At 31.5% G+C, this 25,578-nt stretch overlaps 2 protein-coding genes across 7 annotated transcripts in view; both read right to left on the reverse strand.

Annotated features, from left to right (window-relative positions):
- LOC125065693 overlaps positions 1–25,578 on the reverse strand; it is a 149,381-nt gene that overhangs the window by 69,147 nt on the left and 54,656 nt on the right. Inside the window, exon 1 of one of the 2 annotated variants that reach the window (XM_047673460.1) lies at positions 13,640–13,786. The exons of the other annotated variant lie outside the window; for it this stretch is intronic. The gene's annotated coding sequence lies outside the window, so the exon portion shown is untranslated. Of the gene's footprint in view, positions 1–13,639; positions 13,787–25,578 lie in introns of those variants that run through there. 2 annotated transcript variants of the gene reach the window in all.
- LOC125065694 lies at positions 21,213–24,772 on the reverse strand. 5 transcript variants are annotated; one of them, XM_047673464.1, is made up of 6 exons: positions 24,355–24,772; positions 24,040–24,241; positions 23,757–23,930; positions 22,727–22,792; positions 22,130–22,196; positions 21,213–21,730 (listed from the first exon to the last, which is right to left on the reverse strand). In XM_047673464.1, the coding sequence occupies exons 1-6, from the start codon at positions 24,357–24,359 to the stop codon at positions 21,453–21,455; spliced, it is 792 nt and encodes a 263-aa protein (XP_047529420.1). In that variant the 5' UTR covers positions 24,360–24,772; the 3' UTR covers positions 21,213–21,452. The 5 variants fall into 5 exon arrangements, with proteins under 5 accessions (XP_047529420.1, XP_047529419.1, XP_047529418.1 ...); XM_047673463.1 differs by having other exon boundaries at positions 22,124–22,196; XM_047673462.1 differs by having other exon boundaries at positions 22,106–22,196.

Genomic DNA, 25,578 nt, shown 5'->3' on the forward strand with positions numbered 1-25,578 from the left:
AAAAAAAATGATGAGTCAGTATTGATTGTGAATAGATGGCCTTAAACAGAGACGCACATATAGCAGTTACCCGCGATAAGAAGAGACGAGATGCTATTCGTTTTCTAAACCTACGGTGAAATTTTTGAGCCTTAAATTTCTTAGTTCACGCGGGAGAAACTGTACTAACAATAATTATACTTATAATTTTTTTTTATGAGATTATGATGGATTAGAAGTTAGCTTACCTTCTATCTATTTATACCACCTTTGGTAAGTGATTTCCTTCAACGCTTATACTTGCAAGTACTACTTACCTAATTGCGTTTTTTGTATGACAATAAACAGCAACCAGAGAAACTAACAACGCGAGTATGTAAACACACAATAATCGTCTTCACAAACATAATCATTTATTACTCCCTAAAATACAGAAGTATAAACGTCAATACAAGGAGTTAGAGAACTGAAATATTTACGTAGTAAATATAATTTATTTCACTGGTCTATGTCAACATTGACTATCTAAAATTGGAACACAAATATAGACTGATAACGTGACAAGTCAAAGGCCGAGTGAATACTTGCCCTCCCAACTGGTGATGCTGTTAAAGCATGTAGGACCAAAAGTATTATACAATCCCACACTGATATAATTTTTGTATATTTAGTATGGAATGTTCTAGAAATCTAATTTATCTCTTAAACTAAAAAATCTCGATACAAAATCGTTTGACCTGACTGAATATCAACGAACAGATCTCTAGTGAGTCTAGAGATGAATAAAGAATGGATTTTTGATTTGTAACTTTAAGTGGGGATATGGGATGGGTTATTTAATGAATTGTACCGGTACAGAGGCGGCACTGAGAAGGTTCTTACTGACTGATTAATTTTATCAACGTACTAACTAAAATATCCTCCATATATACAGACTAAAATATATATAAAGGTACATTTTTTCTATAAATAAGCTAGAATACCTTCGCGATTTGAATATAATAGTGAATAGCTAATTCAGATGGACGTCTGACAATTTATATGTAAATATCTGAATACATCTGTCGTCTGTTAAAGGAATAATAGCTGACGACCTATGGATGCCTGCATGAGTTCACATGCCAGGGAATTGCACGTTAGATGCATTCTTTCCGTTTCTTTTTAATAAAATACTTTAGTTATACCTTAAGTTCTCGGCAGGTCTGACTTGTGCAGTATATTTATTTAACTTGTACTTTGTAGTAGCGCTTTGTGTGTCTGTGTAGCACAGCAATCCTTAGTACTGTTGTGTTCCGATTTGAAGGGGGAGTGAGCCAGTGTTGCAAGCAAAAGGTACATAACATCTTAGTTACCAAGTTTAGCGGTACATGATGGCGATGTGAAGAATGGTTAATATAAATCAGCACCAATGATATGTATGGTAGTGACCACTTACCATCAGGTGGCAGAATTAACCGCGAAACTTTTCATATATAAAAAAATAACTATGGTGGCTAATCATAAAATATAATCATAGGTAGTTATCTAAGTTTATCTAATGAATTTTACTTCCAAAGTACCGATTCCAACTTTCAACGCCATTCATTCACCAAGCCGTTATGAATAAAATAGATTATTCAAGATTTCGACCAATGATATCACGTCAGTTCAATGTCAAAGTTGTTTATTTGTCTTTTCACCACCAAGACCGGAAGAGGCTATATATAATGAGTATTATTTTTTAATTTATTTATTGTAACCTCTTTAAAAGATAAACGAAACAATTCGTTACAAACTTCACTCCAATTAGTAGAAGTAAATCGAGAAATCAAATATTAAATCTTTTTCAAGTGCCACGCTATCAACTATTTCGTTTTGGAACATTAAACATAATTTTAAACAAATCTGTACTTTAAGACTTTGTTATTAAAAATTATAACAGATTGAGATAAATGATGAGGGTAATGAATTAGGAAATTTAATTAGCCTCCGTTATTTACCGTGGATGTATTCGCCATATTTTCAACGGAGAAAGTTAAGATTGATTCGATTTGATTGTCCAGTTTTTAATTAGATTAAAAGAATCCGAGGACTTGGCAATAAAATTTTGTTTATATACTATCATTAGCATCCTCAAAATTTATATGACCGTAATGAGACTTATAATTATTACTAGTTCGCAAGGATAGAATAATAGTCTTGTTATAGTAATACTATGAGGCAATTTACGCTAAAATTAATGAACTATACACGTAAACCTTTCTCGTGAATTACTCCATCGATCAATGAAAACCGTATAAAAATCCGACAGACAGACTAGACGCAGCGGACGTGAGGTGTGCCGGCTTGTTTTATTATTTTCTCACTTTTATTTTAAAATAAACCTTGATTATAAATAACATAACTAGTTTTAATACGTTAACGAGTAGATATCTATAATATTGAAATGGAAAAGGGATTGCACACCTATGTGTAAAGCTAAGCGATCGCGACGCTTTTCTTTTGCTAGTGGATAGTACATCAATTTATTATTTAATATATAGGATTCGGATTGGAAAGGATGGGAAAAGCTATTTTTCCTTTGAGTCTCGCGTTGATTCTTAAATGATTGATTAATCGTTTTCTAAAAAACTTATGTCAATACACCAAGAAATTATTTTGTTTAACTTAAATTAAAAGGAAATCTCGCTTTGAATTAAATAAACATTGCATTTTTTATGCTAACTGCCAGGTTGGCAAAAGCGACCACTTAAAAGAAGAAAAAATTGATTTCGAATTGCGTTAGGTAGACGATGTTAATTTATGACTATATCTTGCGCTTCGCTTTTCGCGACGGTGTGTTCAATCTTTAAACACATCTGTAGACGTCAAGATCTTATTGCAATAAATAAAATATTTAGTTAAGCGAGTGCTCATTTTTAATGACTTGAATTAAGTCTGTATAGTATATGTACATAACCGTCTTTTATATAAATACATCACGAGAAATATAAGAATATGAGTTTATGTCCATAGTTTATGCCGAATGACTATTGATTTTTTAATTTCAGTTCTATTAAGCAAATTTCGTCATAATCGTTTCAGCAATTTCATTGTCACAGTACAGAGTTAGTTTCGCTTTGCTTTGGTATATTTATAGGGATAGGAAATAAGAAATGTAATATAATTACGTTAAATTCAATTAAGCTAGACATTGCTTTCCCACGGAATTAATTGTGGAACACTTGAATTTACAGAGTAGTGATGCAAATTGAATTAATAATTAGTTGGAAGTTATCGGTTCTAGGTCAATTTTTTGGTAATTATGACGATGTACTTCGGACGAATAGAGCCGAGATGGCCCAGTGGCTAGAACGCGTGAATCTTAACCGATGATTTCGGGTTCAAACCCAGGCAGGCACCACTGAAATTTTATGTGCTTAATTTGTGTTTATAATTCATCTCGTGCTCGGCGGTGAAGGAAAACATCGTGAGGAAAACTGCATGTGTCTAATTTCAACGAAATTCTGCCACATGTGTATTCCGCCAACCCGCATTGGAGCAGCGTGGTGGAATATGCTCCAAACCTTCTCCTCAAAGGGAGAGGAGGCCTTTATCCCAGCAGTGGGACATTTACGGGCTGCTAATGCTAATGCTACTTCTGAAGATTTCAAAGTCACAGTGGCAAATCTGCACGGAGACTAGTCAACCGGGCAGAAGATATTACAATCCGATCGAACAGCAATTCGACACGACCGGAAGTCTTCAAATGCGTACAACGTGCTTTCTGAGGCACGAGAATGTAAACAATTCATAACTATAGTTGTGTTCCGGTTTCAAAGGAATATGGCGGCATTTTGGCTAACAGCTAAAAAGCTTACTGCGCCGATGCCTATAGGCAGTGGTGAGTACTTACCACCTGGTGATTTTAATAAATATTAATCATTCCACCAATGAGCCACCAATATTGTGAACCAAGATTTAATGGCCGCGGAACCTGTAGTCACATTAGGTCACTCATCCTTCAAGCCGGAACACAATGACACTGCTATTTGTCGATACAATATGTGATACTTGGGTGGTAGCTTTCATAAAGCCCTACCAAGTAAATAACATGGGTTCGGAATAAAAATATTGAAAAAGAGTAACTACTGAGTTTCTTGCCGGTTCTTCTCGGTAGAATCTACATTCCGAACCGGTTTACTTTAAATAGTTTGTTAAATGACGATTCAAAAGTGCTTGTAAAAGCCTACTTGAATAAAGTTCATTTGATTTGATTTGATTTGAATAATTGCCGGAAACAGCTGAAGCCCATGATGTTGTAGTGCGAGACAGAAAACTCTTCGAATATCGCACTTTTGTGGATTGACATAGCCGAGATGGCCCAGTGGCTAGAACACGTGCATCTTAACCGATGATTTCGGGTTCAAACCCAGGCAGGCACCACTGAAATTTCATGTGCTTAATTTGTGTTTATAATTCATCTCGTGCTTGGCGGTGAAGGAAAACATCGTGAGGAAACCTGCATGTGACTAATTTCAACGAAATTTTGACACATGTGTATTCCACCAACCCGCATTGGAGCAGCGTGGTGGAATATGCTCCAAACCTTCTCCTCAAAGGGAGAGGAGGCCTTTATCCCAGCAGTGGGACATTTACGGGCTGCTAATGTGGATTGAAAGGCTTTTAGGCGTCTTAGATTAACTTAGGTATATTATACATTAAGATAACTTTCTAGTTCAGCTATAATTTATTTTTATTTATTTGAATTTATTGTTTTTTTAAAAAATCAAGTGTAATCGACCAGAGAAATCAGGAAGAGAAAAATTATTTTACATTTCTTAGTGAGTTTAAGCAGTAAAGTTAATAAATAATAATAATAGTCAATCTCAACCAATATAATTAAAACTAACATTACAGTCACTCGGTGACTTGAAAGGTACCATAATAATACTAAAGTATTATTATGGTATTATTATTAATAGTTCAGGTTTAAAACGTGAGTGAGTTAGTGTAATTACATGCACAAGGGATATCTTAGTTCCCATGGTTGTAGCCGCTTTGACGATAATTAATAGTTAATAATTCCTATTAGTCACTATAAATGGGGGTGACTTCCGATCTTTGGCCTTTGATTAAATACTTCTCGCTACATATCTTCAGAACAATATAACAATATATGAACAAAAAAAAAAAACAAAAGCATAATGAATTATAAACTATTACCGTAACTTGTGGCCGAAGCTCACCTAATTTTTATTATTTAATAAATATTTTTATAATCGAATACTATATTTTTGTATACTAACGTATTTACCTAATAACTTTATAAGTACCACCTTACCGAACTTATACTGAGCAATTGAATGCTGTTAGCTAATACTGTGTATGTTCACAGTATTAGCTAACAGCGTTCTATGTTTAAAAAAGTTTTTTTAAACCAGCCACTATGTACATAAATAAAAAAAAACATTTACAAAAAACCACGGACAATTTAATTCACATAATCACTTTGGTTGATAATTTGTATCTATCTAAAAAGAATATTTTTTCTTAATTAACAGAAATCCTATCGTTTCCATTAAGTTAAGTTACTATCAAATAAGGTTGCCATTCGTTCAGGTTTTCCCGGACTTGTCCTGGTTCAAAGGAACTGCCCTCTTTTGACAGGGTTAAAGTGATTACATAGGTCAGATTTGATTAAACCATTAATAAAATATTACAAAATAAAACTTAGTCAGCAATGATTGCAACAAATGTTGCTTGAAACGTTACTCGTTCATTCGTCGATGGAATTGTCTTATTCTGTCCATAAAAAAAAGTATATTTAAAAAAAATCTAAATTAAAGCATGCTATTTTTTATTATATATAAAAAAACAAATATTTTTAGACCATTTTGTCCTAGTTTATTGATCTAAACATGGCGACCCTACTATCAAAGGACATAGATTGCTTTTTAATGCAAGTTTATGCAGGTGCTAAGTTTTTGTAAGACAGGACGCGCCAACATTCTTAACTAGCTGGTAATACGTTAGATCTTTTTTTATTCTATAAATATATGGTATTTTTATGAGACGAGCCGCGTTTAAAGAAAAATATTATTGCGTAGTTCATTATTTAGTTATTAATAGCGTCATCTCAATCTCTCGATGTCATCACCGCAACAGCCGGTGATTAAACAGATATTAAGGAACCTGATCTAAGTGTTTTATATATGTGCCGACCACAAGGAGACGAGAGCCAAATAAACAAAATTGGATATTGTATTGAAGTGATATAATTGGTCGAGAGCTTGAATAATATAATCTATGATATTCATTATAGTTTTGCAAAAATTGGGTTATGAAGCTGATATTAATATTACAAAAAAATATATATATATAATGGTATAATGTTTTTAAGGCATTTCTGTGGAAAAAAAAAACAAAAAAATATTGAAATAATATCGTTATCCGTCTCGCATTTTTATATATCAATAATAATCGGTCCAAATTTGGTCTTAATAATGGCAGACAACCATTGTTTAATCTTGTTTTTAAATTATAAGAAAAAAAATAGAATTTATTTTGGTACTTTTTTTTAAATGCATTTTGAAATTACATTTTGGACTTTTTTGAAAAAAGCTAAAAAACGTGATAACTCAAAAATGGTTCACTTTTGCATTACAAATAATGTTAAAATTATTGCAAATAGTCACCCCTATCACCTCCTAACGGGAATACGTCGAATTACCAATATATATATTGTTATAGTATATTATTCAAGATCAGTAAGGAGTCTACAATATAGCTGAGCTATTAGTATGAAATGTCCATGGAATACGTTAAACTAAGGTTTCCTCTATTGGAATAGGCTGTTTGAGACACATAAGGCGAAAATCTTTGTTCAATATAGAAGCATTATACTTGATAGAAGGATAGAAAAGCTTTATTGAACTCAATTACAAAAATATATTGGCTTTCAACCATTTGGTTGCAAAAGAACTTCTTCACGAAGAAGAAACGATGACGTCATTTACGCGAAAAATAGTGGTGTCAGCTATATCTAAATATTGGAGAAAAAACTTCAGAGAATCTCATTGGAAATGTCATTTAACACATTAGTCGAACATAATATTTATTTGAAATCGACTTCAAAAAGGCTACAGGAAGGTTTTCAATTCGTTCAGATACTTTTTTATGCGGCTTCAGCACTAATTCCTAAAAATGTTATATTTTAATTAACGTCTCACAAAGCGATAATAAATGCAGCAACTCAAATTCCTTATTTTTTAAATATAATTAAATCCTAGTTTTAATATCTCCACTAACAAAAAAAAAATTTCAGCATCAGAAACAATATTCATGAATACGAATTATGTCCAACTATTCCGCAAAATTTGGATACATTTTAAATGAAAAAATCCAACACATATTATTGAAAGATAATATTAAGTTAAGAGTGGACTTGTTAGCAAGTCTTAAGAGTCCAAAACGTGAACATCAATTATAAATTAATTACGTTATAATGCGATGACTTACTTTCGGAACATTGTCTGTCGGTGTAAACTTATACAGTTATCTGCGCCGTGTACGTTTTGTAAACAAAAGTGGAACGTTCGAGCAAAAACTGATACGTGCGTGTGCGCAACACATTCGGCTTCTCGCTGGGAAAATTAAGAAAGCCATTTTTAACGCTTTTCCTTTTTTACCTTTTGGATATTGACATAGATTAATGTATGTGTAACATGCGAACTTTAATGAGAAAAGTTTGTGACAAAATTAGATATTAATTTAAAGTGGGAGCTGCTACTTTAATAATGGCAATACAATTCTTTTTTGTATCTACGGCTTCGCAAAACAGTGGATTTTTATAGCGTAATAAAATACATCTTATATATATATATAAGCTTTATTATTAGATACACTAAGTTCTTTTGTTTTTTTGTTCGTTAAATTTTATTATGATTCATTTATACTATAGGTACAATAATAACAATATTTCGTGACAGTCCACAACAAAGGATACTATTGAAGAATGTTACCAGTTTAAAGTTTTGAGACTTTACTTTGAAGCTGAACGTGACATCGATTTGGAAACATCACGATTGTAGACATATAAGTTTTTTTCTTTATTATTTTTTAAATTCGTATCAATGGTTTAGTGTTTTTTTTTTTAATTATTCTACAATTATTTAGGCAAGTGCATAAATTAATTAATTTTTTGGGTCTGTATTGCCTTCATCCTAATTGTTTTTTTTTTTTTTTTTAATATTATATTTATTATTGATGATACAAGTCAAACCTACATGAACTTTTTACATATATATCGTAACTCAAAACACTACTCCTATCGTATATACACTGAACACAGTCCAAAAACTTGGTGTTATTTAATTATTTCATACACTTAAGCGTCGCGGTCGACGAACTAACAAAATCTCGTCTAATGTTATAGTTTTATACACCGGAAATACGGTGATGAATATAATAAAATACATATAAAGTCTTTAATACCGTTAGAAAACGAAAGAATTCGTTTATTACGTAAACATCTAACTAAGCCCTGTATTATGTTTGCATAAATTAAGATGGAAATGAATTGTATTAACTTACACAATTTCTTCGGTCGAACATTTTTTTTTATCAGAACCAGTGTTACATTGGATATTGTATTAAGCGATATATTTGGTCGAGAGCTTGAATAATAATTTTAATAATTAATAATTCACACCGCATTGAACGTCAATGTGTGAAATTCAATGCTTCAACGCAATACTATTTTTTTAATATTTAAATATTTAAAAAACAATAAAACTCAATTAATTAATATAAATTAATAAGAATATTTTCACGAAGTCATGTAAATTCAATCGCATTGATTTTGAATATTCAATACTAGTTTTAAACTTTACTTGAGAACTATTCGCTCTTTCCTTAAGTTTGCAATATAAAAAACGAGATCTATTTTTGTTACATTATAAGTTCGATTGCAATTGAAAATGTTGTCACATTATGATAAAATCTATCACTGAATCTTATCCAGTTCACCTATTCTGTAAGAAAAATTTCGAAATTTCGAATTCGAACCCAGCGCAAAATTAAATCGTGACATATCAAAAAGTTATACTCACTATAAAACATTATAACATATAAATTATAAAATAAAATAACGTGCCAGGATAAGACGATTTCCAAAATTATACGATTGTGATACGCAGTAAGTCGTTTATGTAAATTGTAAAGTTTTCTTTTTTATTATTGTAAAGGCGAACGGACTAATGGGCCACCTGATGATGGGTATTCACCACCGGCCAGCCATTGGCATTGTGAGAAGTATTCCTTACATCGACAATGCGCCACCAACCTTTGGTTATTTCCCTTGTGCCTGTAGTTACACATTGAATTATAACACAATAATACTAGGTATTATATACGACGACCTCCGTGATCGAGTAGTGTGTACACCGGTTTTCATGGGTACGCCACTCCGAGGTCCCGGGTTCGATTCCCGGCCGAGTCGATGTAGAAAAAGTTCATTAGTTTTCTATGTTGTCTTGGGTCTGGGTGTTTGTGGTACCGTCGTTACTTCTGATTTCCATAACACAAGTGCTTTAATAAGAGTAATGTATGTGATGTTGTCCAATATTTATGATGATTTTGAAATGTTGTACCTTCGTATGGTATTTAGTAATACCTATAATTTAAATGACTTGATATACCATTTAACCAAGGTCGCAGAAAGTGAAATCTATGTAACGCCCTGCGTGTTAAGTGCAAACTTATTTCATAACATCGATTGAGAAACACAAGGTATCGTATGGGAATCATATTTTATAGTTTAAAATCACGCAGAGTAAATCTTAGATTAATTACATAAAGATATTTAATAAAGAAATCGTACGATCAGAATCGTCAGTATCTGAACTCTCTTTTAAGAATTCTTTGTTCGAGGAACATCTAATTTTTCGGAGCACTTAAGTTACTTTATTTTATTTTATTGGGTACGAATGTCTGGAAATCCATTTTTTTTATTGGAACGAACTTTTATGTGGCTTAATATAGAGTGCACTAGCAGAAGGCGTCAAGTTCAGTCGACATTTCCCTCTCTCTTTTTCTCTCCGCCTCTTTCTATAGGTACATATATGATTTGATATAATTAAAATTGTATTATTCTTTTATTGTTTTAAGTAAATGATTTAAAAAAAATAAACATTATTACTTGTAATTTTTACATCCTCCAACATTGTTAAATTATTACATTGTGTTTAATATTTAATACACAGTATATAGCATAAGCAACTTCGTTCCAACCAGTTCAACGGCACATCTATTTTTTTTTTTATGGAATGGATAGGCAAATGCACAAATGTGATACCTGATGGTATAATAACGTTTAATTGTATCGTTTAGTATTTATCATCCCATTTTATGGCAGCTAGATAGATTAAGTTCAAGCTTTCTCATCTAAATAAGTCTTCAACTGAGTCTTGTATAGGTTGTTTTAAGGTTAATTTGAATCAGATAAACTACAAGTATAAGAAAGGCCGAAGCTAGCTGACAACTCATGTTACCTACGTATCTTCCTTCCCGGTTTTAATAAAAAAAAGCGATCAATATTTATAAGTTTGTTATCATTACGATGAAAGTCATTAAAAAGAATCGATTAGTGTCCAGTCGGGCGTAGCGAAATGAAATTAGCATAAATTATGTTAGCATGAACAGGAAAATGGATGTCATATTAGTTTTACTTGCTATAATTATATGCGGATATATCAAATAACATTATATTGAGCCGAGATGGCCCAGTGGTTAGAACGCGTGCATCTTCACCGATGATTGCGGGTTCAATCCCAGGCGAGCATTGAATTTTCATGTACTTAATTTGTGTTTATAATTCATCTCGAGCTCGGCGGTGAAGGAAAACATCGTGAGCAAAACCTACATGTGTCTAATTTTAACGAAATTCTGCCACATGCGTATCGACTAAACCGCATTGGAGCAGCGTGGTGGAATATGCTCCAAACCTTCTCCTTAAAGGAGAGGAGGCCTTAGCCCCGCAATGGAAAATTTACAGGCTGTTAATGTATGTAATGTATTATATTTAGTAATATCGTTAAATAAAAGTTGTGTTAGGATATTTAGTACTGTCCCTTAAAATAATAAAAAATATGTCTTGGAAAAGGAAATCAGATTCTTGATTGTTTATATTTTAATAAACAATTTTATGGCAAAGCGGCCTAAAAACCTGAATATTAACCGAGATTTAAAAGTTCTACTGATTTTTCATGTGCCTAATTTATAATTCTTCTCGTGCTCGGCGTTGAAAGAATACAGTTAGGAACACGTGTCGGATGTGAATTTGCCGCATTTAAATCCGCCAATCGGCATTGGAGAAGCGTGGTAGAATAAATTCAAAATCTTCTTCTCTATTATAACATATATAGGTTGGCAACTCTACTTAAATGGGCGATTATAGATCTAATCTCTCACAGAGGACTTTTAGTATGAGTGGTTGATAGTCGTGATTAAAACTAAGATTTAGAAATTGACGTTAGAATAAGTGATGAATGGTTGGTACATACCCAGATGGGCCTAAAGCCCTATAGCCCGCTGAGTATTTTATTTGTAAGACTTTTCACGTCAAAACGAATAACCGTAATTTTTTAACATATTTTTGTATCGAATTCTATAGTCACTACGAAAGACTAAAGAATGGGCCTCCAGCTATGGACCGATTTAACGAATTACCTGACAGAATCACTCGTTGATAACTTATACCAAAAACTAAATTACAATTTCAAAATTCAACAACATTAAATGTCAACATCAATTCGGAATGTTAATTATATCTACTTAAACAAAGCAAGAAATACAGTGGAAACTCGTTATTACTGATAGATAGAAAATAGACTACTTATATTACTTAGCAATCCAACGAGTTATTATTCAATAAACTTGTGTATAACATACCAAAAACTATAGACGAAAATAATCCCGACTGCAAAATTTTTGAATGACACCACCATACACCATTTCAATACAATATTGAAATGGTGTATAGTGGTGGTATGGTCATCACACCTTCTTGAATCTATTAGAAATATATCATATCAGTAGGCGGAATGAGGACCATGTTGTGAGAAAGGTTTTGAGAATGGATGTGGATGGATATAGAGGTAGGGGACGACCAAACCGATGGATTGTGTGATATGATATGATATGGATGAAGATGATATGGTTTGAAAGAATGTTACTTGTGAGATGACGTCCGACAGAGAACTATGCAAGAAGAACACATGCTGCGACTCCAAGTAGAATTGGAATAAGGGCAGGAGGATGATGATGATATATTAGTAAAAAGTAGTAAAATTGTCTATGTCTAAATCATATTATCTCTGATTAGTGAGTCTATGGCGGATAATAATCAGTGTATTGTAAATGGTAACAGAATTTGAGAACTCAATATAAATAATTATTATAAAAAAATATTTTATTAAAAAATGTGATAATGTAATAATTATGAGAGCATAATAACATTCTTGTTATTTAAGAATATGTTTTTTTAAAAAAAAGTCAGTCAAGCGAGACTTCGTTAACCGAGGGTTCCGCAACTCACCCACAGGAACGATTTCTTTGGGCATTGAACCCAAATCACTGATACGAACAAACAAAACACAAGTCATATATACAAAAGTCATGCTAAATCAACACTATATAGTAATATTATAAAGATTTTATTTGTTTGTAATCGATGAAACTCTGAAACTACTGAAGAAATTATAATATTTATTTCATCGTTAGGTAACTAATTTCCAAGAGTAACATACATAGGTTACGTTAATTTAAGTAATAATTAGTATGTATGTACGTATGTAATGAACTGTCGATCGGAATTCCAGTGCGGACGAAACTGGTAGGAAAAAAAGAAATATTTCATTTAAACATATCTTGCATTCGACTTGTTGTCAAGAGTCCTTAAGAGAATTTTGTAATTGATACTTTTTAGTGCTGGTTGTTCTCGGTAGAATATATATCCAAATCGGTGGTAACCTTAAAATTAAATTAATCTTGATCAAAACTAACTTACATAAAATATATTTTTAAATTTTGAATCGATGTTCATAACATTAATTCACTATAACATGCTTCCATTAAAACTTACCTTATATTAAATAATAATAAAAAAACAAGTATTCCTATTGTATGAATAATACGTGTTTTTAAAGTCTTCTCTTTTCCTTAAAAAGATTTTTATGGAAAATTTAGGCACTTATATATTATAATCATTTTGATTTAAATTTTTATAAAATTTATTATGGCAATATTGCACATATTTAAGCATTTAATAAGAACGTTATTGACTATTTCATAGGTTTATATAAGACTAAGTTTTTTTATTTCTTATAATAAATTGATTCTACACACGAAGTATATTACATAAACATCATTCACAAAGGAAATTATTACAAAACAATATTTAATTAACTTCGTAACATTAGAATATATGTACTATGTTACTTATAAATACATATACCTAATAAATTATAACTTTCGGTATTACCTTAAAAACTAATAAAACAATGATTTAATATGTCGTGAAAATCAACACATATATTATTAAAATATTCCTCATAAATTCTATGATGTCTAATATTTTTACGAACGAAAACACAAAACTGGGCGATATATTAAAATAATCATAATACTCATAAAATCTTACCGTTACAAAAGCCGATGCAAAATTTAAATCCTGACCATATACAAAACACCAACACAAAAATCCTTTTTAAAAACACCACCACAACTCATTAAAACTTTTTAAACTTTTATTTTATCATCTGTGCAACTGACGCGCGCATTTCCCGCCAGTCGCTAGCGTACTGTCACAAGTTATGCAGTGTTGGAGTTTGTTTGAACTTGGAACGTTTCAAGAGCGCAGTCTTATTCTGGTCGCTTTTACTATAAAGCGTGAATTGTTTTTACATATTGACGACTTTTTAAACCGTTATAAATTGAAATAGGCAAATATTATTATATTTATGAATATGACCTACGTTAAAAATATCGCGAGTACCCATTTAATTAAAACTCAATATAAATGAATAAGTTTCCTTACACAATTTAAAAAGATATTAGACGAATGCGAAATATAATAGCGTAAGCGTAATAAAATATAACTCGCACATGCTTTAGGCGTGAATCATGAAATTTCTTTACAAGAATATCATAAATAAAAAAATAAAATTTTATAACGACATGAAAACGACGATAAAACGATTCATTCGAATAACCCAATGTCTCCATTGATTACGGTAGCCACGGTAGCGTAACCACGGTCACTCACCCGTACCACGATTGCACCTCGATTTTTTTTCGCCTATTTAACTCACGACTTCTTCTCATTTTATATGTATATTGTTATCTAAGATGTTAATGTATTGTAAAATCGTAATTTTATTCTTTTTTTATTACTATAGGTTCGTTTTTACAAAGTGAAGAGTAATGAAAATGTTGCTACAATAAGCTTGGCTGATGGATCCAGCATCATTATCACGTTCAGTTTTTTTTTTTTTAAATTATTATTAAGAAATGGCAAATTAAATAAGATTATAGTATGGTATAAATAATAATAATTAATAAGTAAATGAACTATTTTTTAAACATCCGTGTTACGCAACAGGTTCTACTTCTAGTTGGCATTTAAATTCATACGCGTTTGTACCCAAAGGTACTCGTTTTCTTACATATTTGTACACCAGGTGCTTAATATAATTATATAATGAAGATAATCCATCGATCTTAATAAACATTTACAAATAAAATGTCAACTCTTCGTTAAAATGATATCCGATCTAGATAGTAGGGGGCAGTTGGGGCTTAGTTATTTATACAAAAATCACTGATTATTGTATCAATAACTAAGCCCCAACATATATTAAATTATATTATATATACTAATATTAAAAATGCGAAAGTAACTCTGTCTGTCCGTCTGTCTGTTACGATTTCTATTATTTATATGGCAATAAAAAATTTAAGTATCTGTTACTATTTATAATCAAACTAGATGTAATCATTAAAATGTCGGCAGAAACTTTGAAACGAATCGATTTTATATTTTATAATCAACTTTAAGACACAATTTATAGCGATTTAATATGTCTGGGCCGCGCGTGGCTTCACTTGCATTTAAAGGCTCAATCAACAGATGGTAGGTATTTAAAAAGCCTGTGTGTGTATGTTCTTCCTTGGAATTCAAGTTTGCTTCATATAAAATGTTATTAAATTCGGTTAAGTGGTTTAATAGGGTTACTTTCACAGTATATTATTATTATACATATTAGTAAAGTAAATAGAATTATAACGCATTCCATGGACTGTACCTCTTCGGCGTCAAACTCGTGGAATTGGCTACGCGCTGCTCTTAGTGCGCAATTAAATCTATACTACAATACAGAAGATGAATTTATAGGTACTAGTTTAATGCATTAGCAGCCCGTAAATGTCCCACTGCTGGGATAAAGGCCTCCTCTCCCTTTGAGGAGAAGGTTTGGAGCATATTCCACCACGCTGTTCCAATGCGGGTTGGCGGAATACACATGTGGCAGAATTTCGTTGAAATTAGACACATGCAGGTTTCCTCACGATGTTTTCCTTCACCGCCGAGCACGAGATGAATTATAAACACAAATTAAGCACATGAAATTTCAGTGGTGCCTGCCTGGGTTTGAACCCGAAATCATCGGTTAAGATGCACGCGTTCTAGCCACTGGGCCATCTCGGCTAGTTTAATGGGTAGATACTAATAGCATAAAAGTACCATTAAGTAACGTTTATCCGATTATATTGTTACTTTATTTTCTTCTTTATTATTAACTTTATTTATAACTACTATCCGGCCTCGGCTTCGTCCGCATTCGAGAATGCGGACGAAGTTTTCTATATTCTATAAATGAAATTTTCTATCCCTGAAAAATTAAAAATTGATGTGTGCAAAATTTCTTTTTTGTCGATTTCGACAATTCATTTCCGCAATTGGGTAATAAGTTTATATATATATTGAAAATATATCTAAGTATAATACCTACTTTGAGAAGTAAGTACCTTCATTTCGTCGTCTCTAACGACAGTATGAAGTAGATTAGTTTTAGTAGATTTTTTTTTTTAATTCAAATGAAATAAAACTACTTTTTTGCACAAATATGTCACAAAATATAAATTAATAAAAATATTTTATTTCTTATAAACATATTTGTGTTAAATGCTTGTATTTATAACACATAAAACCTTATTATATTTGGATACCTTATTATGTACTGGGGTGGCAAATTTTATTCACGCAAATGGTTTTAATGAAAAACATACTTTATTATTATATTTGGCTTGCCAGATGGAAAAAAATATGAAAGCTATGTCAATTGTTATAACTATACCGATAATAGACCATTACCATGGCTTCGTTTCGAAGTGTGCAAAATATAAACTCTTAATAAAACTGACAAGGTTTGATTTAAAACAAAAACAGAGCATCAATACTTTCTCGCTAAGGTCATTGCAATAAGGTTATGAAATAAAAAATTGTGACACGAATATCACGCGCGAACGCATAACGTTTTTAATTTGAAACTAAGTATACATAATTTTATAGTGAATGTAATTACAAAACTTGAACATTACTAAATTAACTACAGATAACAAATCTTTTGTTTTTTTTTTTAAATATATTGATATTTAAACGTTGAATCTCTTTCAATACTATTCATGATAAACTTGTACAAAAGGTAACTTTTTTTTTGCAGTAGTCAAAAAGAAGGATGATAATTGCCTCCTAATTTTTTACTTTTCTGCAAACGACATAAAACGTAGACATTTATATGTATATATTCTAATCCAACCATAACAGGAAAAAGCTAAAACTTTTGACAGCAAATTGACGCGATATCATTGATTGAGAGCTTGATTAATCTATGATATTCATTATTCACTATGGATTAGCGAAAAATGGGGTCGTCGACGAAACTTTTATCGGAAAGTATAGTTAAAGCGGAAATAAGTAGTTAAGTGTAACAGTGTTGTATTATAAATAAAGATATATTAAACATAAACTCTTAGTAGTAGACAATATAGAATAGGCTATTGGTATTAATCATTCAGAGGTTAGGAAAAAGCATGTTATGTCATGAAAATAAAATTAACCTTTTTACTTGTTAGTTTTCGCGCCTTAACTACTCCACCGATCACAATTAAATTTTGCATACAAGCAGATATTAGTTTATTATAAAACTATTAATAAGGTATACTTATTATATAGAAAAAAATAGTATTATTTACTATTAGGTTTAATCACATAAATATACAAATTGCTTTAAAATACAATTAACTCCTAAGTGTAGCACTATGCATAAAATAATATAATACTTAATTTTGGTATCGGTTACGGACAGATTTTTATTTCGGATATCCAAAAATTTCGGTAACAGTTACGAAGCTCCATGCCATCCATGTCTAATACTAAAAACCGGAGAAAGTTTACAAGGACAATATGTAAAATTATTGTTATTTAAATAACTATTCTCGGTTACACATATTTACGAAATGTAATCGGCATGAATTCGGATTTTATTTTCATATACATATTAACATATTATCGACTTAATTTTAAGAATAACTAAATTCAAATACTGTGAAAAAGACTATTTTTTTTATTTTTATTAGTATAATTAATTTGAAAATTTGTAAATTTCTCAGATTAGAATTTAAATTAGTATATATTCATCAGCAAGATTTACTGTAAGCTTAATAAAATCTAGCCAAGTCCAATAATTTCCGCATTCATCTGAAAACATTCAATTTTAATTTCGGAACGTTAAAAAACAAATTCAAATTTGTATGAAATACTTGCCAAGAGACCATGTGATCGCCTAGTAATTTAAACACGTGGATATTCACTGATATTTGAAGGTTGTAATCCTGATAAGGCCCACTCAACTTTCATGAGCCTTATTTTTGTTTGTGATAAAACATAATATAGTTCCAAAATTAAACAAATATAAAATTGAAAATCACTGAATGATTATATCTATTAAATTCTTACAAAGACAAACTAATATTGTAGAGGACACTACGCTTTCATGAGGCAGACCGTAGCCTTATCTCTAATAATACTATCAATGTAAAAGTAACTATGTCTATTTGTCTGTTTCCCTTTCACGGCCAAACCACTGAACCAAACATGACGAAATTTGGTACGTAGCACACTTAAACAGCAAGGATACAATACATAAAAAGTAGCCTATGTCTTGTAGGCTACTTTTTTATGCCTGACGACCAACCCCTTAAACGCGAGCGAAGCCGCGACCTACAACTACTCTAGAATATTTATTTATATTTTTTATTGTAAAAATATAAAGACAGAAATATAACCGTGTGATAATAAATTGTAATATTTGTCGTGCCAAGCAAATTCTTGGAACGGATTTGTGTTTTTACCAAACTTGTATGACAAAAAAGCCAGTTCAAGTTTGTTGTCTTATATATTATGGTACCCTTCCGCATCCAGTTGTCATTTCTCGGAATAATATTGCGAGTTCGATTCTCGGTATGGAACAATGTACGCTTGCAGTATCGTATGATACGGCAATGTAAGCATTTTTATGTTTCAACCGTCTTTCCCGTTTATGAAATGAAGAATATACTAACATAATACATAGCTTTTTAAAATGTTCGGAAACATACAATACCTACTAATAAATCATTGCAACGTCTAGTTATTTTTAAAATCAATACCTTAATAATTAAAATACTTTTATTGTATATAATTTTAACCTAACTGTGCTATTGACTTTATTATTTTCATTTACATTATTGTTCTATTTTTCAATTATTTTTAAGTTTCATTATATATGTATTTATAATATATTTTGAGCCGAGATGACCCAGTGGTTAGAACGCGTACATCTTAACCGATGATTTCGGGTTCAAACCCAGGCAGGCACGACCGAATTTTCATGTGCTTAATTTGTGTCTATAATTCATCTCGTGCTCGGCGGTAAAGGAAAACATCGTGAGGAAACCTGCATGTGTCTAATTTCAACGAAATTCTGCCACATGTGTATTCCACCAACCTGCATTGGAGCAGCGTGGTGGAATATGCTCCAGACCTTCCTCAAAGGGAGAGGAGGCCGTAGCCCAGCAGTGGGAAATTTACAGACTGTTTATGTATGTACATATGTATGCACGGTATTTTCAATAGGTGGACATTACTCGAAAGTTACACTAAAGGAAACCGAAGCTTAAAAAAAATTGTAGATAGTTCCACGCTGACGATCCCCTCTCTTCTTATCGAGTGGATTGTGATCTCGCACACAAATTTAAATGATATTAAAAGTCAACTGGAAATATGCTCTACTGTATATCACCGGTTTCAGGTTAATATATTTTTTTGATAAATGTGTTTTTATTTACAATTTAAGCCTATAACCCAACCTGATAAGAATATTGAACTTTGTAGGTACTATAGAATAACGATAAAAACTTTTAGAAAAAATTATACAGTGATAGTATATTTAATTTGACAAAGAAAATTATCAATAAAAATAATTAGAGCCGCTTTCCCGATGACTTATTACAACATCTACGGAAACGTTCATTAAATTAACCATGTACGTAGTTTTCAAAGCTGTGGTCCAGTCGAGACTAACGGTTGCGTTGAATTTTCCGCACCCCGCGTTTTTCCCCCGCGGCGAAAAGTCGGGCGCGTTCTCGTGGATTGAACTTACAATATCGAAGAAAGTAGTAAGCAGTGCTATTCTTTAAATCTCACTTTCCGTTTCACTTCTGAATTTCAATGAAAACTTTATTTGTTATTCTGTACCACGAATGAGATCTATACTAGCGCCACTTAGTGAGAGTCAAAGTGACGCAAACGAATATTCAATGAGAATGGTTTTATTTGACGTGTCACCGATGGTCCACAAATTGCGTACTGATGATTCGCGTCAATAAGCACCGAATTGTTCTGCAAGACATTCGTGGACTTTAGACTGACACAAGTGACCGGTCATGAAAGATAATCAACTCTTAGACTTTTCACAATAGGTCATATATCAGCACTAATCTAGTTAAAGCGTTCAATCACAGGACTGTTGAAATCTACCCAATATAACAGATGCAAACAGACAATTTTGTTTTCATTAAGTTTGATCTTCTTGATGCTAATGTTTGTGGTATGAAATTCTTTTAATTACAGATATATTTTTTTCAAGTCAAATCTCTGGATTGATTTGTTGCATATATTATTGCCGAAAAGATTTTCACGTTTTCAAAAGTAAATCGTAGTGTTTAATATTCTTAATAATGTTGACGATTGTGGTTACCGACATAAATAGGATGCTATATGTGCATGATAGTTTAACATTAAATTATAGTACATATTAAATCTAACAAATCTATTTATTGGGTATTGTTTTTAACAGTAACACTTTTGTTCACTGTTATTGGATAAAACATTTTACAAACTCAAACTCAAATTCCTTTATTCAACGTAGAAGCATTACACTTTCTTATTGATGGTCAAATTAAACGCTACCACCGGTTCGGAAAAAGGAACACCCTGACCCGAGAAGAGCCGGCGAAAGAAACTTAGCGGATCTTTTTTTGTCAAATTAATTATATACATAATTGTATATGAATAGTAACAGGTTTTAATACGAAAAATAAGGTGACAAAACATAAGGTTTAAATATGAAATCTTTATATATTCAGGATATTCTGCCTTGAACTCTATTGCATAATCAGCTGTATACTACTCGAAACGCAGTAGAATGAACTATTTGTGGTCTAAACGCATGTTCAACCTGTCTTTTAGTTCACAGAGTATTACGTTACGATCTTGCATATTGCATTAATAATTATAGTATCATACTGTGCCATACAACGTAGCATATTGCGCAGGTTTGCTTGCTTCAATTTTAAATCAAGACCTACCAAGTAAATCTCTCGCTCGAATTCAGAACTTGCATTGAGACAATATTTTAAATATGAAAAAAAAATGTAGTAATTTCCAAACAAATATTTAGTATAAGGGACATAATATCTCGAGCACAAGAGAGATAATGTATTATCTAATGCCACAAATAACAATGAACAGCTATAGGTAGGTTAATATTTCTTATATGAATCAAGGATGAACTGTATACTAAAATATGGTGGCATCTATGATGATGCCACCATATTATAAATGTATTCTATCCAAGGGGGTTTAAATTGTAAATAATAAAACACTTGTCTATAAAAATAACTATTATTCGAAAATAATATAGATTCTTATAAATTAAATAAATAACAATGTTATTTGAAGTCGGTGATATGTAGTTGACCGTATTTATTAATAATGGAGTATGTCGTCGATTAATCTATATATTCATTGTTACTCTTTATGGACGACGGTAACTATTTACCATCAGGTAGCCTACTTGCTTTTCTCTCACTATAAAAAGTCTTTTTTTCACTATAAAATAAAATAAATCAATTTATTAATTATATATTTTCATTGACTCCGCCAGTGACTTCAGTCCCTCTCCGAGAACCTTAAGGCCTTCCCCGAGAGTTTTATGTGCTTCTGCTTGAGCCTTGACTCCATCTGCCAGCACATTGTGAGTTCGGGCCATCTCTTCCATCACCTTGACAACTCTTCCTTCGTGTGCTAACCGCTGGTCCTCTAACTTCAAAAATTTATCAGCTATGCTGGTGAATAGAGAGCGTCGTTGTGGTGGTAATCTTCTGACAGCCCGAAATGTGCGTAATGTAGGAGCTTAAAAATAAATTAAGGTAATTATTGTTAAAAAAAATCAATAACCAATTCAGATTATAAACAAATCATATTTATGAACCATTATGTATGTTTATTAATAGTGCTTATTGCGCGGGAGGGATTTTCAACCCTATTTTGTTATGTTTGTTGAAATCGCACATCGTGCAACCAGTGTTCTCAAGTCCACCATATATAAAATATCAAGAAAAAAAATAATTAATTAAATTTAAATGTGACTAAAAAATTGTGGGCAGTATACATACCAAAAATAAAAATATCAAAATGGGTTATAAATGATGGAGTAAAAGAAATACAATCAAATTGATAAACTCCATCTTTTTTTGAAGACATTTAAAAAAAATAAATAATAATTACAAAAAGTTGCACTAGTACTGTCACCGTGTCTTTGTGCTGTTGTGGCTTCTTGTTCTATCTCCTCATGCCTTGCATCATGTTCTAGAGCAGGCTGAAAAAATTTAAACAAAAAATTAATATAATTATACTCTATTACGAACACTTTAATTGAATAACAATTGACTATTATCTGCACACGGCTTCGCACGCATTTGAAGAGAGGTTCTACATGTGTTACATATAATTCTCACAATATAAAGTTTTTCATGTTCTATTCTAGACTATCATCTATCACAGTAATAAATTCCATTCCGATCCGTTCAGCTGGTCTAACATCACAAACATCCATCCATCCAAACTTTTGCATTCATAATAATAATAAATAATAATAAATAATAATAAATATTGGACAACATTACATACATTACGCTGATCCCAATGTAAGTAGCTAAAGCACTTGTGTTATGGAAATCAGAAGTAACGACGGTACCACAAACACCCAGACCCAAGACAACTAATGAACTTTTTCTACATCGACTCGGCCGGGACATCGAACCCAGGACCTCGGAGTGGCGTACCCATGAAAACCGGTGTACACACTACTCGACCATGGAGGTCGTCAATAAATTGAAATATTCTTACCTCACTCTGCTGAGGTGATTGGTTTATTTTGATGTTTGTTACATCAAAGCCCACATTCACATTATCCTAAAAATAGTTTTATATCATATTTATGTGTAGAATAAATACTTAATATGTTGATATATATCAAAAATAGTTGCTTACAACAATCAATTAATGGAAAAAAAAATCTATACAAATATCAGAGATTATTATCATTAGGTATGTTAGTTAAATTTAAAACAGAAGATGTCATAAGATATAAGATATACTTTAAAAAAATACTGTTAATGATAATAACTGATTCTTAATTCTGCCTCATCAATTCTTTCATGAATTAAAAAAAATAATTAGAACCTTGAATAATAAATACATCTGTATAAGACACAGAACAAAATGAATAGATTTGACGCCTATTACATTTTCCATTTTTGCAGGCTCAAATTGATGAAATTTTTTTATATCTGTACAAACAGAAAGACATGCATACATTCCTAAAAAAAATATTTATAGATTTAAAAAAGTTTCTAATGTTCTTTTTTTTGTACCTGTGGTAGGTGGACAGGCAAATGGGTACCACCGCCTGATGATAAGTAGTTACTATAGATGTGTAAGAAATATTAACCATTTCTTAAACCATCAATGCCACTAACCATGGCAACTAAAATGTTATGTCCCTCTGGCCTGTAATTACACAGGCTGGCTCACCCTTTTGAGCAGACCACTACAATACTAAATATTACTGTTTGTCTGATGATTGCATAGTACAAACCAAAGGGGCTTGCATACCCTACCACCAAGTAATTGTAGTATAATATGCAACAATTACGAATATTAATATATTGTTTTAAAATTAATATTTATTTAACTATGTAATGAAATAGAATTAATTTACAGATATTATTAATTGTCAATTCAGTAAAATAATATTAATAACTTTCCCTGCATTTAGATATATGTATGTATCAATGAAAATAGATACTATCCGATGCGACTGATTCCTACTTACATATGTTACAAGGTAAATAGGAAACAAAAAAAGCAAACTAACATCAAAAACTTGCAATTGTAGATGATCATCGCCACCACCCCACATTAGTGTCACAATCCTCTCTTCGATTTCAGATAACTCGGGATTATCTTCCAATACCCCACCAGACATACGTCTGGCAGCATTACGTGCAGCACATTTCTTTTTAACGGCGCTTTTTTTATCAGCCCAATACTAAGCAAGGAAAACATTAAGTACTCATTCTACATGCATTATTGTTTAAGTATAAAATAATATCCTCGACTTATAAATGCATGGCTCTACTAATTTCAAATTCTCATACCTTTACCCATTTTTTTCTAGATTTAACTGTCCCTCCTCGGCAGCTATTTAATATGGCGGTAATTTTTTCCCATTCTTTAATAGCTCTAGCTTTGGCGCTAGGGTTTCTCACAAGTCCTTTAGCCAGGGTAGGTCTCTCCTCTAAAAAGGACACTAAAGCCTCTACCTGGACTGCCGACGGGTGAGAAACACGTTCAATGAGACTGAAAAAACATTAAAGAAGGAAAGTTTTATCATTGTGATTGGATGTTGTTCAAATAAACAGAACACATTAAAAAGCTAATAACATTGAAATATAAAAAAATAATATACTTACTCCATCTTCAGGATTTCTTGATAAAGTTTTAAGTTAGTTTATTTTGATAAACATATTGATATAAGATATACAATTCAAATTTGAATTTTCAACTTACAAAAATTGACATTATAAATAGAAGTTGACATTGATAATGCTCTTCTTTTAACAAAAATTATGTGCAAAGAAACTCTGTATACAGGCAAATAATAGAAAAAGTAGTCTGATTTTGCGTCACAAAATTGTTTAACCTAAAAATGAATTACTCGTAACATACTGTGCATAGAATATGACGTCGTAGATTTTTCAACACTAATTTTATAGAAATATGCCCACTGAAAGGTTTTTAGATACCGGCAACAAAAGTCTCGCATTTCACTTCACATGATATAATATTTTTTTACAGAATCCTCAATATTGTTCAATTCCGATGAGTGTCGTTGTGAGTTCGGATATGAAAGTGAATACGAATTCGATCGTGGTTTATACATATCACAGATTATATCAAGCTCTAGTTAGCCTTAACATTAAGAATTGCTAGTGCTGTCATCTGTTATTAAATTCACGAAGCTAAGTGTTCATTATTCTTGAATCATTACGTGCTTATAAAAATTTTCACTAGATGACAGCAGTAACTTAAAGCGCTTGTTAAAATAATTTTAATAATAATCATAAATTTAATTAAATAAGTCTTAAGACAGTGACATCTAGCGGTAAGATTTTTAATCATCTTGTATATTGTACGTAGTTGTTATTAATATTACTAGATGGCAGCATTGCCGTATAAATTAGGTTGGCTTATTATCGTATCAAATTAAAAAATATGTATACCGTAATATTGGCGCCTAAAAAAAACCGTATAGATTTTAATAATTGTTACAGAAAAGTATTTTTTTTTACTTTTATTCCACATTTCATAATAATCATTATCACTTATACAGTCGAGGATTTCTGCCAATAATAAACGCGTAATATTTTCTTTTATATATATCATTTGAGATTACGCTTAAATAGAAAAAAAAAAAATTAACTGTAATAAAACCAGACAGAAACGAGAAAGAGTGTCTATAATTTCGATAGAAACAACGGACACTGCAGAGCGGGCGTCTTAGCGGGATTTTAATTGTTTAAGAGGCATGCGGGCGATGTATTGTGCGACTATTAGCGTGAAATAGATATTTGTTTATTTAACAAGATTTTATTTAACTTTACCTTACTTGTGTGATTTTAATTATTCGTTATTAT

Source organism: Vanessa atalanta, chromosome 8 (genome assembly GCF_905147765.1).
Source record: "Vanessa atalanta chromosome 8, ilVanAtal1.2, whole genome shotgun sequence".
NCBI lineage: Eukaryota > Metazoa > Arthropoda > Insecta > Lepidoptera > Nymphalidae > Vanessa > Vanessa atalanta.